The 16572-nt window shown below is 36.5% G+C and overlaps 1 protein-coding gene across 50 annotated transcripts in view; it reads left to right on the top strand.

Moving 5' to 3' along the window:
* Nucleotides 1-16572, top strand: part of TTN (titin) — a 323995-nt gene that overhangs the window by 142234 nt on the left and 165189 nt on the right. For 48 of the 50 annotated variants that reach the window (XM_089779942.1, XM_089779940.1, XM_089779930.1 and 45 more), the window contains 19 exons: nucleotides 139-402; nucleotides 1794-1883; nucleotides 2510-2587; nucleotides 3295-3375; nucleotides 3984-4067; nucleotides 4290-4364; nucleotides 4597-4674; nucleotides 5028-5111; nucleotides 5635-5718; nucleotides 6312-6389; nucleotides 6544-6627; nucleotides 8200-8292; nucleotides 8866-8940; nucleotides 9284-9361; nucleotides 10869-10946; nucleotides 11249-11320; nucleotides 13418-13501; nucleotides 15837-15917; nucleotides 16157-16231. In XM_089779942.1, the coding sequence (XP_089636068.1) occupies nucleotides 139-402; nucleotides 1794-1883; nucleotides 2510-2587; nucleotides 3295-3375; nucleotides 3984-4067; nucleotides 4290-4364; nucleotides 4597-4674; nucleotides 5028-5111; nucleotides 5635-5718; nucleotides 6312-6389; nucleotides 6544-6627; nucleotides 8200-8292; nucleotides 8866-8940; nucleotides 9284-9361; nucleotides 10869-10946; nucleotides 11249-11320; nucleotides 13418-13501; nucleotides 15837-15917; nucleotides 16157-16231 (1716 nt within the window). The remainder of the gene's footprint in view (nucleotides 1-138; nucleotides 403-1793; nucleotides 1884-2509; nucleotides 2588-3294; nucleotides 3376-3983; nucleotides 4068-4289; nucleotides 4365-4596; nucleotides 4675-5027; nucleotides 5112-5634; nucleotides 5719-6311; nucleotides 6390-6543; nucleotides 6628-8199; nucleotides 8293-8865; nucleotides 8941-9283; nucleotides 9362-10868; nucleotides 10947-11248; nucleotides 11321-13417; nucleotides 13502-15836; nucleotides 15918-16156; nucleotides 16232-16572) is intronic. The other 2 variants (XM_089779941.1, XM_089779926.1) reach the window with 2 other exon arrangements.

Genomic DNA, 16572 nt, shown 5'->3' with positions numbered 1-16572 from the left:
CAGCAATATAATACTTAGACTACTTTATAAAAATGTTTAATATGCTACTTGAATTGCATAAATATGTATATTTCTTAAATTCAATACATACATTATGCCTCACAAACTCCATGTTTTAATATCAACCATCTTTTAAAGTTCCCAAAGTGCCAAAGGACAGACAAGAGATCAAAATTACTTCTGAAGCTAGAAGGGAAGAAGTTCATGAAAAGGAGGAAATATATAAAAAAAGAGAAGAGGTTTATGAACAAAAAGAAGAAATTTATGAAGAACAAAAAGAACCTTATGAAGAATGGGAAGAAGATTATGAAGAAGAACAGGAATATTATGAAAGGGAAGATTATGAAGAAGGGGAAGAGGAATGGGAAACTTATGAAGAAAAACAGGTTTATCGTGAAGAAGGTATATTAGAATTTCTTCATTTTCTTAATCTTTTTCCTCTTTTTGTTCTTTTTTCTTCACTTTCCCCATCCCTCTATTCTCTTGGCCTTGCTCAGTTTAATTCATTTGTATAAAAATGTTACTGCTGAATATAATGGAACATAAATATAGAAATTACGATTAATATTTTGTATCATTTTTCTTGACCTGTTATCTTTTAATTACCCATTAAAAATATAGTGACCTATAAGAGCTAACATTTCAGCAGCTGCCATGATTTTTAAAGGACAGGCAACTTTTTTTTTCTTTTGGGCCCCTTTCACAAAAAGGATATATGGGCTTTCCAGTGTGTTTACTGGCTACCTAGCATAGCAGTGACTGCTTTATGTGTTGCACTGGGGTGGTGCAGATCTTCCTTACTCCTCCATTCTCTATGGATCTGAAACTGAACTTTTGATTCTGTGGAAGTTTTCCATTAACTTTAATGAAAGCAGGATTAGGCACCAAAGAGCTTGTATGAAAACAGGAATGAGCAGGTAGGGAAAGAAGACTGAAGCTCACCTACTATAAATCCACATTTATCTTTGTCAGGAATCTGAAGCCATCTGAAATGTATTTTCATTTGACTGGGTGCATTACAGCTGCAGTCTGGGAAACCTATTCCAAGTAGTCTTATAGTATAAAGTTTAGAGCAGCTTTCCAGGAATTTGAGTTTGACAGCAATTATTTCTTATTTACTCTTGTTTCTTTATATATTTTCCTTTGTCCAGTAATATGCCCTGATCTTACCTTATTTGTTCCCTAATTGGCACATTTTTTAGAATCTTTGTTGCAGTACTTTGGGGCATATTGTGCTATCAATCTGTATGTAGAACTTCCCAAATGAAGTAAATTGGTAAGTCATGGCCCATCATCAAGCAAGGCCAGGATGATTTGAACACAGCTCAAGCTGACACATTAGAATGTGGTTATTATTTTGTAGATTTTGAAGTTTCATTTCATTTCATTTCATATGCAATATGAACCAATCATTGTTTTGACAGTTACATGTTTTTAAATTATTTGAGAGGCTTTTCTTCACATTTCATCCTATCCCAAACAAAACTGACTTGGGTGGAATGTTCTAGAAATCTTTTTTTGAGCATTGAGAGCCAAGGACATGCTTTCCAATTACTTCATTGGGAGCAGTGTGTATGTAGCTGAGACAGACTGTGGTCCTACAGCCATTATCAACAAAGATGGAAATGAACAGATTTCCCCATGACAACTGTTGGATGTTCATGATTGTGCTTTTTATTTGTAAAATGTTATATTATCACTTGATGTTGGCTTGTTCCTCATCTTGAGATCAGGTGTATTTCTTCAGAGTTTCTATTTCTTCTTCATTAACTGAGATACTGTTTTTATTAAAGTGATTGGAGTTCCTCAGAAGCCTGTGCCTGAACATATCACACCAGAAATTACAGCTGAAAAGAAAAAGAAGGAAGTAACTGTGCATAAAGGTACACAAAGGGTTAAGACATTTCTGTAGAGGTAGGGTTATGGGCACTCTGAACAAGTTTCAGATCTCTCTTATGCTGATGTAAATCTAAACAGTGGGATCCTCCCCCAGATGCCTGCATTCCTATCTTCCCTATCTCTGACCCTGGCAGAATACATATGGGGCAAGAGGCTCAGGAAGACTGGGATCTCCCCTGTGTAAGAAAGTGGAGACTGGGGAGGGGATCTGGTTACAAAATGCTGCAGAGATTATTGGGAAAGGAAAATACAGGCCAATTCCCCCCACTCCCACCCTGATATACCAGTCTCAGGCAGCTGTGGCCAGGTGGAGTCCTTAGCAGAGCAATGAAGCTGCACTGCTATTCATAAGGATCATCTGGCCTTCTACGGAACCCTGGAGATCCACCAAGTTTGTGAATAAGCTGTATGAACCATTTCACAGGGGTCACCCTCACCCGTGATCCATGTGAATGGATGTTGAAGAGGGAATCCTGGCAAAAAAAAAAAGAAAACATATCAAAGTCTTATTAAATAAGAGCTACCACACCCTGCTCTGACTGATCTGTATCTGGGTGATCATTTGCTAGATTAACTAAAATGTTGTGAAATGTCTTTAAATCACCTGCAGTTGTTAGGAAACCTGTAGCTGAGGAAGTTGAGATGACCACTCAGAGGCTTGAAGAGGAGGAAGTCAGACTGCCCAAAGGTACTGCTACCTACTGCATGATTTTAGCACCACAGTTACCTGAAAGAAGTGGGACGTTTGCACTTCGTGTGTTTGAAGAAACAAATGTTTTTCCTTTAACATAGATCTGACCAATTTTCAGTCAGTCTCTGAGTTACTGATGGTAACAGTCCTTGCCCAGCTTTAGTGAAAGGAAGATAAATGCAGCAGTTTGAGAGAGAGAAATGCTTATGTAACACCCAATACTTGAGGGCAGGGAGTGCTAATAAACTACAGTTGGGAAGGAGCATCCCCTTCACCCTTACTCCCCCATATCTGACCTTCATTTCTCCTTCCTGGTTCATCAGTCAATTGTTTGGACATGTGGACACATCCCAGTTCCTTGCTGATTGGGCCCCTCCAGTTCAGCATTTTCCATTCCACAAAAGGGGTTACTCACCTGGAATCTAAAGCTTAAAAGAATGAGGAGACCAGGAATAGCCATTCAGCAGTGGTCACAAATTTCCTAACCCGCTAATAAGATTTGGAGAGTGGTAAGGGATCAAAAGAAACAAGCACTCTCCTAGTATCATTTTGTACTATCCCATGAAAGCCTAGCACAGCTCCAGGGCTGGATCACGTTACGTTTGTCTTGTTTGTGACATTTTCAACATATGCTGCAGATGTTAACTGTAATATTAATTTTAAATCCTCACTACATATGGGACTAACAATTGATATTTCTAAAGTGCCAGCAGTTCCCAAGAAAGTTCCACCACCAAAACCTACCCGGGTGCCAGTTGAGGAGGAAGAAATTACAAGAAAGAAAGGTACAGATCTTGTCCTCTAAATTACCTTTTCCATTCTTTCCAAAGTCACGTGTCGTTGCATGTGAATATATACGTGTCTATCAGTATTAATATCAATTTCACACTGTCCTGCAGTGACTACTTTCATTGTTTAATTAGTAGAATGTCCCATGCATAATTTTATGTCCCTGTATTTTGTTCTGTTACAGAAAACTTGTTTTTGTGTTCAATGTGTTTTCTGGGCAGCCTTCAAATTTTTAAATTCTGTACTTGGTATTGCAGTGTGATATGACTCTTCTTCTGTGTATTCTGTTTGCTGGCTTATATCTAAAGAGGAATGGTCTTTGCATACTGCAATTTCTTTGGAAAAGTGACGTCTATGTGCTCTTTTTGTGTAATAGTTACAAAAGCTACAAGCTCCTTTAAGATGCTTTTTGCACTGTGTAGATACTAAATTCATGTTTATTGCTTTTGTGTTTACTATTTTAGCACATACATACTAATTTTCTAAGTCTGTGCTTTAAGACTTAAATGTACAATAGACTCATGTATTTGATAAAGACTGATACATTGTCTACCACAAATGTGGTTCAGAAAAACACCTCTAAAATTAAATCCTATCTTTAAAGTACCGACTGTAGAAATGTGGACTATTTCAGAAGAAAAGATGTCTGTTTCTGTTCATGCAGAAGAAGAATATTCATATGTCCCAGGTATGTACAAAATGAAAAAGTTGTAAACACAAATTAAAATAACATTTCAATATTACTAGTTTCTTTTTATAGACAAATTATGTATTTTAAAACACATTGTACATTTATGTTTCATATTGCATTGCTTCTTTGTCATTGTTGTGTTCTTTTGTTTGATAGTCTTTGAGAGGAAAAGACTTTGAATATAACATCTTAACGTTATTAAAATGATTTTATTTAAAGAGCCAAAAGTACATGAGAGAACTGTCATAGAAGAAAAAGTACATGTTGAAATTCCTGAGGCTCCCCCAGTTCCAGGTAGATTATTTTAAAAATCTTATATATTTATTCATCTTTAATTCTTAATTATTAAAAATATAATCCTATTAATTGTGAGTATTCTTCCCCTCTTCAAATTATGCTGCAAATTTGTGAATGTGTTTATATTTGTGTTTTAGACAGCTTGCATACACATACAATATTCTTAAAATAACTTCAAAACTACTACAGACATTACCATTTAATATCCCTACATTTAATATCTTTAAAGTTCCTGAGGTACGTAAGAGAGAAGAAAAGAAAATACCTGCTGCTGTTCCCAAAAAGGTGGAGGCTCCACCAGTTAAAGGTAAATAAAATCTGTGCATCTGTGCTCAGGTATCTATTCTTCCAGTTGGCTACAGAATATAATGACAGACTTGCTCAGATTTCTCCCACTAATGGCTACTTCCTCAGAAATTATATGCCCTTATACAAGTATACAAGCATGAGTCTCAGCAAGTTAAGCCATATTCTTTAATGTTTGTTTGGTAAGCAGTTAGTATGTTCTTTGGTGCGTACAAAACATATATATGTTTAATACCAGGGTCAACTTTTTGGATTCCTTAGTATTTGTGGATGTACATGTTGAAAGTTGTTTTCAGTGTTTTGCTAAATAATTTTAGTAACCTCCTAAATATTCACAACTCTGTATCTTTAAAGTGCCTGAGGTGCCAAAGAAAACTGTCCCAGAAAAGAAGGAACCTGTTCCTGTCCCTAAAAAAGTAGAAGCTCCACCTGCTAAAGGTACTCCAATTCTTATGAAAAAAGCAAGGTCTTTTTGGTTTTTATTATTTTATTTTTTGTTGTCTTGCATACATTTGTGATTATACAACTTTGTTTTTACGTTATCTTTATCTACTGTTTGATTTATTTAAATATCATTTGTGCTGGAATACAGCTTACAATCACTTCATTTTAAACTTTGTCCTTCTTTTTCTTAGCCTTTTCTTTGACTTTTATCTATATGTAAATTGTATGCCCTTTGGTTAAGGGAGGGGCTTTTGTTTACTTCTGGAAGCACGATGGGAATTTATAGTGCTATATTAATAGTATTGACAATGCACTGTCCCTAGCTGTCAGTAATTTATAAATAGTTGTCTACATATCTTAATATCATATAGCTATATGTTGTGATATGTGTTGCAGTGCTTACATCCTTAATGAGTCCCGATAACTGTAGGCTCTAAAAAGGACTCTTTGGCACTGTACTCCGAATAAGTGTTCCAAAAACTAAAACACCACCATTTTGACAATGATATCTTTAAAGTGCCAGAAGTGCCCAAGAAACTTGTGCCAGAGAAGAAAGTACCTGCTGCCGTTCCCAAGAAAGAAGTAGCTCCTCCAGCTAAAGGTACATCACCTTTGAGTGTGTGCATTAACAATGTTTGTCTTAATCTTGTTGATTATTTCTAAATCTAACCATATGTTTTATGTAACTTTTATATCCAGTCTATCCAGTTTGTCTGTCTATTCTTTGTCTATGTATCTCTCAAAATCTTTTTAGAAATATTTTTTAAATCTGTTTTTAATATCTTTAAAGTGCCTGAAGCACCTACAAAATCTATACTAGAACAAAACATTCAACTTCCTGTATACACCTCTTTAATGTGCTGTTTTAAATATCTTTCGTACATTGTATATGTAAATAGTTTTGCATTAATGTCAGTGATTATTCGTGCATCTAACTGTATGTTTTATATACCACTAACTAGCAACAATTCTATTTTCTTCACTTAAAGAATGTGATCTTAAAATACATGTGTGCATATTCAGATTTTGGGTCTGATTTCTTCAGACACCTTTTCTTTTAGAAACCCATCTCTGTAAATTAAAGTATACAGCTTGTGTGTTATCTTCCTGAGAAGAACTGATGAGAACAGTTCTATAGTAATGTACCCAGTAATCAAAACTAGCATTCAGTATTCTAAATTTGATATTTTGAAGTGCCTGAGGTACCTAAGAGACCTGCCCCAGAAGAAAAAGTTGCTGTTCCTAAAAGAGAGGAGGCTCCACCAGCAAAAGGTATATTACCTTGTAGTACAAAAGACTGTTCTTTGGTGTTTTCGTTGTATTATGGAAATGTGTCTGAATGTAATTACCTCTTTAAATTTTCCATTTGTGTTATGTGTTGCTTTTTCCATTTTGTAAGTCCTAAAACTAAATAATATCTTTAAAGTGCCCGTAGTGCCTAAGAGAGTTGTCCCTGAAGAAAAATTACCTGTTGCTGTTCCTAAAAAAGTGGAGGCTCCCCCAGCAAAAGGTATGCTGATGGAGTGCTAGAACATGTTGATTTTTAAATAGCATCTATTCTTATCTTCTGTTCTTAAACTCTTGCTGTGTTTGTGTTGCTGTTGTGAGTTATATGTTAGTGAACTCTGTTTTTGACAGAGGATTATGAGTTTATTTTGTGTGTATTGTTGTTGTACTATTTTTGCTTTTATTATACAATATCACTGGTATTCAGTCTTCAAAAACCGAGTTACAGGAGTCTGTGATATTATCTACACATTGCCATTAGAAATTTATACATTTAATATTAGTACCTTTCAAAGTGCCTGAGGTACATCAGAAAGCACTTTGAGAAGAAAAAAATATATATTATAGAAAAGGGTATATCTGGTATAGACTCTAAAGGAGTGGAAGTCCCACCACCTGATGTTACATTGCAACCAGTGATCCATGTGACAAGAATCAGTTCTGCAGATTTTTCTTGTTGTCTTTTGAAGTGCAAATTTGTTGTTCAAAGGCATGATTCCTAATACAGAAACGTGCCTCAGTTGTTATATGTGAATTTTTGCATTACATCATTTTACATGTGGAGTCCATAACTTCCCAGTTGTTCAGAGCTCTCTATGTAGTACCCAGCTCTTGAAAACTTAGTCCCTGATATGAAACCCATTGAAGAAGATGGAAAGATTCTTATTGATTGCAGTGGTTTTCGGATGAGAGCCTTAATGAAGACACTGTGGAAGTTAAGGATAACTGGAGAGTAGACACCTTTCAGGATTCAGTACCTAAGGGTTGTATCCATAACTTCCTTATCCACATGCAGAAGCACTATTCATTGTGCTACAGTTGAGAAACACTGGCTTGCTTTTGCACTATAACTCATTATCATTCTTGGGCAGATTCTAAGCTTGAATGTAGCTTGACTTCAATGAAACTAAGATCATTTACACCAGTTAAGGATCTGCCCCATAGTGTCCCAAGCCAAGATTCTCCACTTGTTCAATCAATTAATGAATAGTCAGTCAGACAGGGATAATTAACTCATTTTTATTAAGATAACAACAAAAGAACAAAATTCCTAAAGTCCACATCTAAGTTACCGCGGTGAAACATGAATATGCAGAGAGGTATTTGTTTTATGTAAACATGTTCCTTTCTGCGTTCAGCTAGGCAAGCTGGCCTCTTGCCTTATCACAATTTGACTTTTTCCCTGATACAGTTATAAACTGGTTTCTCAGTTTATTTGTCAAGCACATCACCTGCCTACTTATTTAGTACTAGGCTTTCTTTACCACCCACAAAAAAGTAAGAAGGATTATTTAACTACTGCTGGTCCTCCATTGTAGCTGCCATGATGTTTGAGAAACTGTGGCACTCCACAGAAAAAACAGTTGAACTCTTAGAATTACTGATCATGTAGTTTGCCCACTGTCCCTAGTACATGGGCAAGGGACAGAATTTAGTGCAAAGCAAACATACACGTACAAAACACTTTGTTTCATGTGAATGGCTATAGTTGTCATATTGATTTTTATCATAATTATTATATCTCTGCTACAACCATTGTTCCACAAAACCTCTACAACTGAAACTGTCTTTAAAGAGCCAACAGTACAAGAATGGATAGAAGAAGAGGAGGAGGAGGAAGAAATGGTCACTTTTGTTCACAGAAAAGAGGAGATTTCATCAATTACAGGTATAACTAAAACTCAAAGGAATGTAGGCTAAAATGAAAACAATCTTGAAATCTTGCTATTTTAAAGTAATTTGTTGTTTTTTACCAAAAAGTATCACGTTTTCCCTCACTGTGTAGGTGGAGGCCTTTCATTACAGCATTTGTTTAAATGCTGGTAAAGTTTAATATATTATGACATTTTGCCACTGCTAACCATCTCTTCCACTTCTTCTGATCAGTCTTCAGCCAAACCCACCACAAAACAGCACAGCTTACAGAAAATAGATTTCTGGTTGCTTACAGAAAATAGATAAAAAACATCCAATCTAATCTTAAATATCAAAGGATCCCCTGTCCCTCAGTCTTTATGAAGATTGCTTGACTGACCAATTGAAAGAGCGTAAGGGGCTCTAAAGTATAACAACATTCTGTGGACTTCCGTAGACAATTCCATTATGTGTGAGAATGAACAAACCACAGAAACAGCTATCTCTTGCCAGTGTATGAAAGTGAGATTTGTGTGTTGCTTTTTTCTTTTTATATGTCTGGTATTGAAATTATTCTAATTTCCTAAAATTACACAATATTTTAAAGTGCTTAAGAAAAAACCACCAGACGAATGGATACCCCCTGTTCCTATTGAAATAGAAGAACCTCAGTTCACTAAAGGTAAACTAATGAAAATATTTTTTTCTAGAATCTTTATCTTTTCCTTTATCTTACACATGCTGTTTATTTGTGTTGTTTGTTTCAAATTTCTTTCATGTAAATATTTTGTGGTTAATGACAGTAACCATAGTCTGGTTATGTGTATTATCACTTGTTATCTTTATGTTGTTGTTCTAAATTGTTTCTTCTTCTTTTATGGTCCATTTTTGTATTAAGTTAAATTTCATGTATATTTTCTTTTATCAAAATCAAACAAGATTAAAAACTTTATTTGTATCTGCTTATTATTAAAGTGAATTCCAAATAGTACAATTAAATATCCCTACACTTAATATTTTTAAAGTGTCTGAAGTGCACACGAAAATTATCACAGAAGAAAAAGTAGCTATGGCTGAAAAGCAGGCAGCTCCACCCAAAAAAGGTACATTGCCTTTTGAAGCTATGCAACTGATGATTCTTTCTTAATATTGTCTTGTAACCTGACCTGTCTAATTGTGTCACATAAAATGTCGATTCTGGTGTGTGTGTTCATGTCCTCCTTACACTTGTAAAAATGTCAGGCCTCTATTCTTGTTGCCTACTTTCTGTCATTTCTGAGTAATTCAGTAGTTCTAAAAATAAACAATGTTTTTGAAGTTCCAAAAGTGCCCCAAAAATCTGTGCCAGGAGAGAAAGTACTGATTCCAGTTCACAAAAAAGTGGTTACTCCACTGACTAAAAATATTTCAGCTCTCTCTGGGGACACAGGAGACTTCTACATATCAAAATTTAGTGAGAACCAACAGGTCTTGGTTCTGTGAATTACCTGATTACAAACAATTTATATTCACTTGGTTATGAATTAAAAGAAACTTTTTTTTATCCAGTAAAAATGCAGGAAATTATGTGAAATGGTAACACACCTGCATTTCTTGTGCAGTCAAAACACAAGTATGCTAATTCAATAAGTATCATTCATATGCAGAAGCTCACTGCCTCTTTTCAAAAAGTGTATCACTATCTTTTCAGATCACTTTTATTTCAACTATGCGCCGATGTCCTTATCTTCTGTCATTTTCTTATGGACTTAAAAATCTTGCTTTTTTTCCCTTTTTTTCTGTGTGTGAAATTTTTTAGTTAAATACAATGTATTGGAAGCTACCAGCAACACTGAACAATCATTCATTTAAATTCCAGTGCCCTTAATATGCCATGCAAATATGTTTGTTATTTTTTTATGTACATGTCTCTTTCTATTTTTGTTTTCATGCTTTTGTAAGTATTGTTCCTGTAACTAAAACATACAATAATTTAAAATGTCTGAAATCACTGGGGCATTTACCCTCACGAATAAAACCTGGTGGTATTCTTAAAAGTTTATCAATTCCACAAGCCAAATATACTCTCATCTTCTTGTGCATTAAAATGTAAGTTGACTTGTTGTGTTTGTTAACTTAAATTTGTGTTTGTTTGTTGTTTGGTAACAACTCCATGTCTATTGAAGCTTACTTTCTAAGGGTACGTCTACACAGCAGTGTTATTTCAGAATAACTGATGTTATTCCAAAATAACAAAGAGCACACCTACATTGCAAGCTGTTATTTTGAAATAATGTCGATCTGGAGGACTTCTTACTCTGATTCCTGTAACTCTCATTTTACAGGGAGTAAGGGAAGTTGAAGGAAGAGTATTCTTCCTTTGACGTTCTGCTGCATAGACAGCACCAAAAGCCAAATTAAGCTATTTCAATTTAAGCTACACAATTGATGTAGCTGAAGTTGCGTTGCTTAATTCGAGTTTTGCCCTACTGTGTAGACGTCCCCTAAATGTGCAATCATTATGTACATGTTCATCCATAATTCCTTTACGTGAACATAAAAATAACAGAAAGAATCTGCATTTTGCAATTTACAAGTGTATTCTTACAATTACTATTTTTAAAATACCAGAAGTTCCAAAGCCAGTTGTCACAGAAGAAAGAGTGTCCATTGCTGTTCCAAAAAGAAAAGCACCCCGAGCAGCCAAAGGTACCCACATCCATGGATTAAATTATAACAGAAATGTTATAACTGCCGTGCTTTTGACCCTCCAGTCTGACTGCCATACAGCCCCAGTAACTTCTCTTCAATTCTGACATTCCACCAAAATCCCAGGAACTGCTAAAGGGCACCTGGGCAGCGCCATTTTATCAAGTGTCGGAGGTGGAAGGAGAGAATATAAAATATCATATTTCCCAACCATATTGAGAGAAAAGCAGTTATACTCTATCCCAATTACTGTTTCAGAGAAACAATGCTAAAACTAGACTTTGTCTTTAATGTATCCACAGTGGAAGAGCATTGGGCTTTGTCAGAAGACGTGTCCATCTCTCTTCACACAGAGGAGCAGGTTTCATACACAGGTATGAACTACACTGGAAGAGGTTTTGGCCCAAATAAAAATCGTTTAATCTTTTTAAAACTATTTTGTTTCAGAAACAAAACTCCAGATTTCAAGCTGAGTATAAATTAATATTTTATATTGTATGTGGGGCATGTCAATATTATTCTGCAAAGTGGAGCCCTTTGATTTTTCTCTGTCCACAAGAGGCTTAATTCTTCTATCCTGACTTCCCTTTCATTTTTTGGGGAATCTTATTCATTTACTTGGCGCCTGTCTTAGATGCAGCCCGCGTGCTGCCTGTCTCTCTGCCCTCTGAGGGGGAGCTGCCTGACTGGCTCCATCCTAAATACACAAGTAATCTCCTCTTCTGGGTGGCCTGTCTTTCTTTCCCCCTCTCCTAAGGAAAGCCAACCCATCCTGAAGTAGTGATATAGGAAAGGCTTCTCTGACCCTTCCTCAGCTGCCCTCTCAGTACTTCATCTTACTCTGGCGCTGAGACAACCCAGAATGTCCCCAGGTATTGAAAAACCCCTTTGTTCTTCTCTGTTGAGAAACCTCTGATTGTTTCAAGACTGGGAGGAATTCAAAGACTTTTACAGCCACGGGAGTGAGACTTGGCCTCACTGCAGCAGAATGACGGGTGGGATGGGCAGGGCACATGCACAGAGAATTGTGAGAAGAGGAGAATTGTAGGAGAAGGCATCTTGATGGCCTCCCAAATAACAGTATGGGGGAGAAGACCAGCAAGCATCTTGGAGAAGAGCCCACACAGAGAGAATGAGCCAGGTGTCCCCCAAAGAGAGGGTAGGTCATGGTCTGTAGGCCTCCGTCGGAAAGCAAGTGGAAATGCAAGGTGTGGGACAGAGTTTTCTTGGGCAGCAGAGTCTGCTGTGTCTGGTTTTGTAACCAAAACAATGAAAGTTCTCCGGCTCAATCTCAAGTTTATGGGTGAAGACTTACCTGGCACTTAAAATTAAACTTTGGGGCTCTTTCTTTATGTGCAGCCCAGCCAGAAAGTGATAAAGAAACTGGGCATGTTTCACACAGCCCTAAAAAGTAGTGAGAATTTTGCAGGTTGTGGCTTTTGGTATCTAAAACTGCAGCCACTTGCTTGACGTTGACCCTTTAAGCAGCTTGCTGCTCCAAGCAAAGATTAGGTTGTTCCTTGGCAGAATATAGGTAGAAATATTTAGTGCAATTACTGCCAATTAGATTCCCTCTATCAAGAAGAAAGTTTGCTATGTCAGAGGACCTAAAAGGTCATCCAAATGCTAGCACACACTGGCTTTTCCAGGGTGACTTCTCATGTTAAAATATCTTCAGCAGTTTGAAAGATGGAAGAAGATATTACCCAGTACAATTTCAAAACGAGAAGACACTCTACCAACAAGTGTGCACTCTTTCCTAGATAAATCTACACAGTTGATCATCCGTGCTTAAGCTTTTTGGAGTGTTTCCAGTAAATATCATGTCATTTTCTGGATGTAATCATGGGTTGCTTCCGATTTACTTCAAGCACAGGATCACAGCCTACTTCCATCTGTGCAAGCGGCATGTTTGTACCTGCTCTCCTATTTTACTGTAGGAAGACTAGGTTGGAATGTTTGGTTCTTCACAAATTCTTTGTCTCAGGTGACTGTCAAAGGGCTCTTGCTGTAGTTACTGGAGTATCTCAAAGAGAACCACAGAGGCACATTTTTGTGAAGCAGCCTGCTTTCCTCATTTGGAGAGGGAAAGTCACTGAGGTCACAGTGGGGCTGAATTTTTTCAGGATTGAATGGATTTTGTATCAAAGTTCTGACCTGGAATATGTATAAATACTCCGTTGGCAAGAAGTGGGTACAGCTAAGACCATCTGCTCATATGTATATGTTGAGGTGTTGGACCTTTTGTTGTATTAAATTATAGTGTAATGCTTCCGTCATACCTCATCAATCTGCACAGATCCCTTCCTGATATGAGAGCCAAATATATGTTAGATACCCTTTTTAGATAACTTCCTTGTTTTTTGTTGACTTACACCATTGTCTATGTGTTCTACTTTTTACTCTAATATTTGTGCATCTGTACATTGTTTTTTAAAGTTCTTAAATGTGAATATTCTGTATCTTTAAAGTGTCTGAGATTCCGGAGAGAGTAGTCATAGAAGAAGTATTACCAATTTCTATCTCTAAAAAAGTGAAGAAGCCACCAATTAAAGGTACACTGTCTATAACATTAAATAGAATATATATGTGCTTTGTATGTCTGTACTGTAAACGTGAATTCCGCCTGGCATTTTTACTGAACGTTCTTCAATTGATGTTGCTGTTACTAAACTTACACAATTTAAAGTGTCTAGAGTGTCCAAAGAGTTTACCCAAGAGAAAACATGCTACTATTCTCTAAGAGTATGTCTACACTTGCACCCTAGTTCGAACTAGGGATGCAAATGCAGGCATTTGAAATAGTCAATGAAGCAGGGATTTAAATATCTCATGCTTCATTAGTATGATCTTGCCAGCGTGTTACTCGGATCAACAGCTGTTTCGAAAGTGAAAGTGTGCGCCGGGACACGTTAGTTTGAATCAAACCCCTTGGTTCGAACTAACATTATGCCTCATTTTTTGCAGAGGAGCATCTGTATAAATTCTGAAAGCCAAATGTACATACAGCTCTTAGCACATTAAAGTTAAATTTGATCTGCTGTTTATACTAACTTGAACTCATGTTTGCTTGTTGTTTTGTGAGAATGAGCAAACTTACAGAGACACCTGTAATACAGGCAAAGAGCAGTGAGCACAAGGCCACTGACTAAATTTCCTCTGTTTATGAAATGTTGAATCTTTTTGTATCCAACTGGATTCTCCAGATGACAAATTTGAGTGAGATTTCCGTCTTTGTAAGGCCTCACTGAGGTCAATGGGAGAGTTTCAACTGGTTTCACTGGGCATTAGATCTAGCCCTGCAAAAAGCTGAGCAACTCTTTGGGGGTGCTGAGTGTTCTGGCCTGATCCAACTCCCAATTTAGTTATTGAGATTAGCTTCAGAGGAGGTTGGATCGGCCTTTGAAGGCTCTTCCTCCATACAGAAGCTCATCAGAATCATGTTCAGAGGTAGGAGGGATTTTAAATAAAAGTATTTATTTTATTATGAATTGATTTCCTTCCCTGTGTTTTTCTTAAGAGTTTGCAGAAAATGGTTGCATTAATTTTTAAATATGACAAATGAAAACCATGTTTTGAAATCTGAGCTAAAACCTTCCAGCAAATTATCTGCCTTTCATTTCTCCAGCCACTATTTCTCTAAACCAAGTTCAGCAAAGGCTATAATAATAATAATAATAATAATAATAATAATAATAATAATAAAAGACTTAGCTCAACACACATATTTCTACTTGAACTAAATGCACACATCCCCAGCCTAAAGTCCCCCTGTTGTAATTAGAAACCATCTAATCGTACATCAACACTGCAGCCTTCACTCTCCTTCCCCACCCTTCCCATGATAGTGAGTCTCAGAGCTTGAATCAACTGACTTGGTCTTGTGGGAGTCAAGTCAAGCTACAACACTAAAAATACCCGTGACAACATTCTGCTCAGGTTGGAGCCCAGCCTTTAAGACCTGCTCCCATCACTGGGTTTCCAAACCTGGCCTCCAAGCCAAGCAGGAACGGCTATTTTAAATCCATATAGTGAGAATCCAAGTAAGCTGACCCCATCTTTGAGACTTGTGGCTTCAAGTTTTGTTTGTTTGTTTGCACTGTAAACATACCTTAAGACTCCATTTAAGCAGCCACACCATTAGAACTTATTGTATGTCTGACTTCTTAGATACCAGTACGTTATTACATGGTTTGGCGCTTGCTACTATTAATAGGCAGTACTCCTAGTGTAGATGCATACTGGGTGAATTTGATTTCTAAATCAAACATTCCACAGACCCACTAACCAAGAACTCTGTGGCTGTGTCTAGACTGGCCAGTTTTTCTGGAAAATCAGCCACTTTTCCGGAAAAACTTGCCACCTGTCTACATTGGCTGCTTGAATTTCTGCAAAAGCACCGACTTCCTACTGTAAGAAATCAGTGCTTTTTGCTTCTCCCGTTCGGGCAAAAGTCCCTTTTGTGCAAAACTTTTGCACAAAAGGGCCAGTGTAGACAGCTGAGATTTGTTTTGCGCAAAAAAGCCCCAATTGCAAAAATGGCGATCGGGGCTTTTTTCCACAAAAGCGCGTCTAGATTGGCCACAGACACTTTTCCGCTAAAAGTGCTTTTGCGGAAAAGTGTCTGTGCCAATCTAGACGCTCTTTTCCGAAAATCATGCCAGTCTAGACGTAGCCCGTATGTCTTTTTCACAAAACAGTTTTTCTGAAAGTTTACAAGTATTCTCAAGAAAACAATTTGGAAGACCAACCAGCAAATATGTTGTGGGTGTCAGTACTGTATGTAGGTTTTTCCAATGATGTTATTACTTGTCAAGGCAGTACATGCAATAGTAGAACAAATACATATAATAGGTCAGTTGTGAATTCTAAATGTTAATATCTTTAAAGTGGCTGAAGAAGAGCCTTGCTATGTAGAAGAGGAAGTACCTGTCGTTGTTCCTAAAAAAGTTGAGGCTCCACCAGTGAGAGGTACATCATTTCTTTGCTTCCTATAATGTGGACAAATACCTTTCCTTCAATTTCAGACTTTAACTTCTTAACTTGATGATTAAAATATAGCTTAGATGCTTCTAAATTTTTTAGCATTGAACATGTGCCTGTTTGTGTCATTGCCTGGGTACTCATGTTATGTGTGTGCTGCTTTTTCTTTTGGTTTCTTTGATATGGAAATCATTCAAATTTTCTAAAATTACAAAATATTTTTAAAGTGCTTAAGAAAAAACCACCAGAAGAATGGGTACCCCCTGTTCCTATTGAAATAGAAGAACCTCAGTTCACCAAAGGTAAATTAATGAAAATAAAATTCTCTAGAATCTTTATCTTTTCCTTTATCTTACAAATTTTGTTTGTTATGTTTCAAATGTCATGTAAGTATTTTGTGTTTTAGTGACAATAATCCTTCTCTGGACCTTCACTATGTAAAAACTATTATTTGTGCCCTTTGTTTATATTGGTTTTGTAAATTGTTTCTTATTTTACTGTCTCATTTTTGTATTGTGACATTTTATGTGTTTTCTTTAAACAAAAATTAGTCAAAATTAAAAAAGACTTATTTCTTGCTTCTTATTGTTAAAGTGCATTCCAAATATTAAATTAAATATTCCCATCTATAACACTTTTAAAG

The sequence above is a fragment of the Pelodiscus sinensis genome, chromosome 7 (genome assembly GCF_052426305.1).
Source record: "Pelodiscus sinensis isolate ZL-2025 chromosome 7, ASM5242630v1, whole genome shotgun sequence".
Classification (NCBI taxonomy): domain Eukaryota; kingdom Metazoa; phylum Chordata; order Testudines; family Trionychidae; genus Pelodiscus; species Pelodiscus sinensis.
The sequence above is the reverse complement of the archived record's forward strand: the minus strand, read 5'-3'. Positions and strand labels throughout refer to the sequence as shown.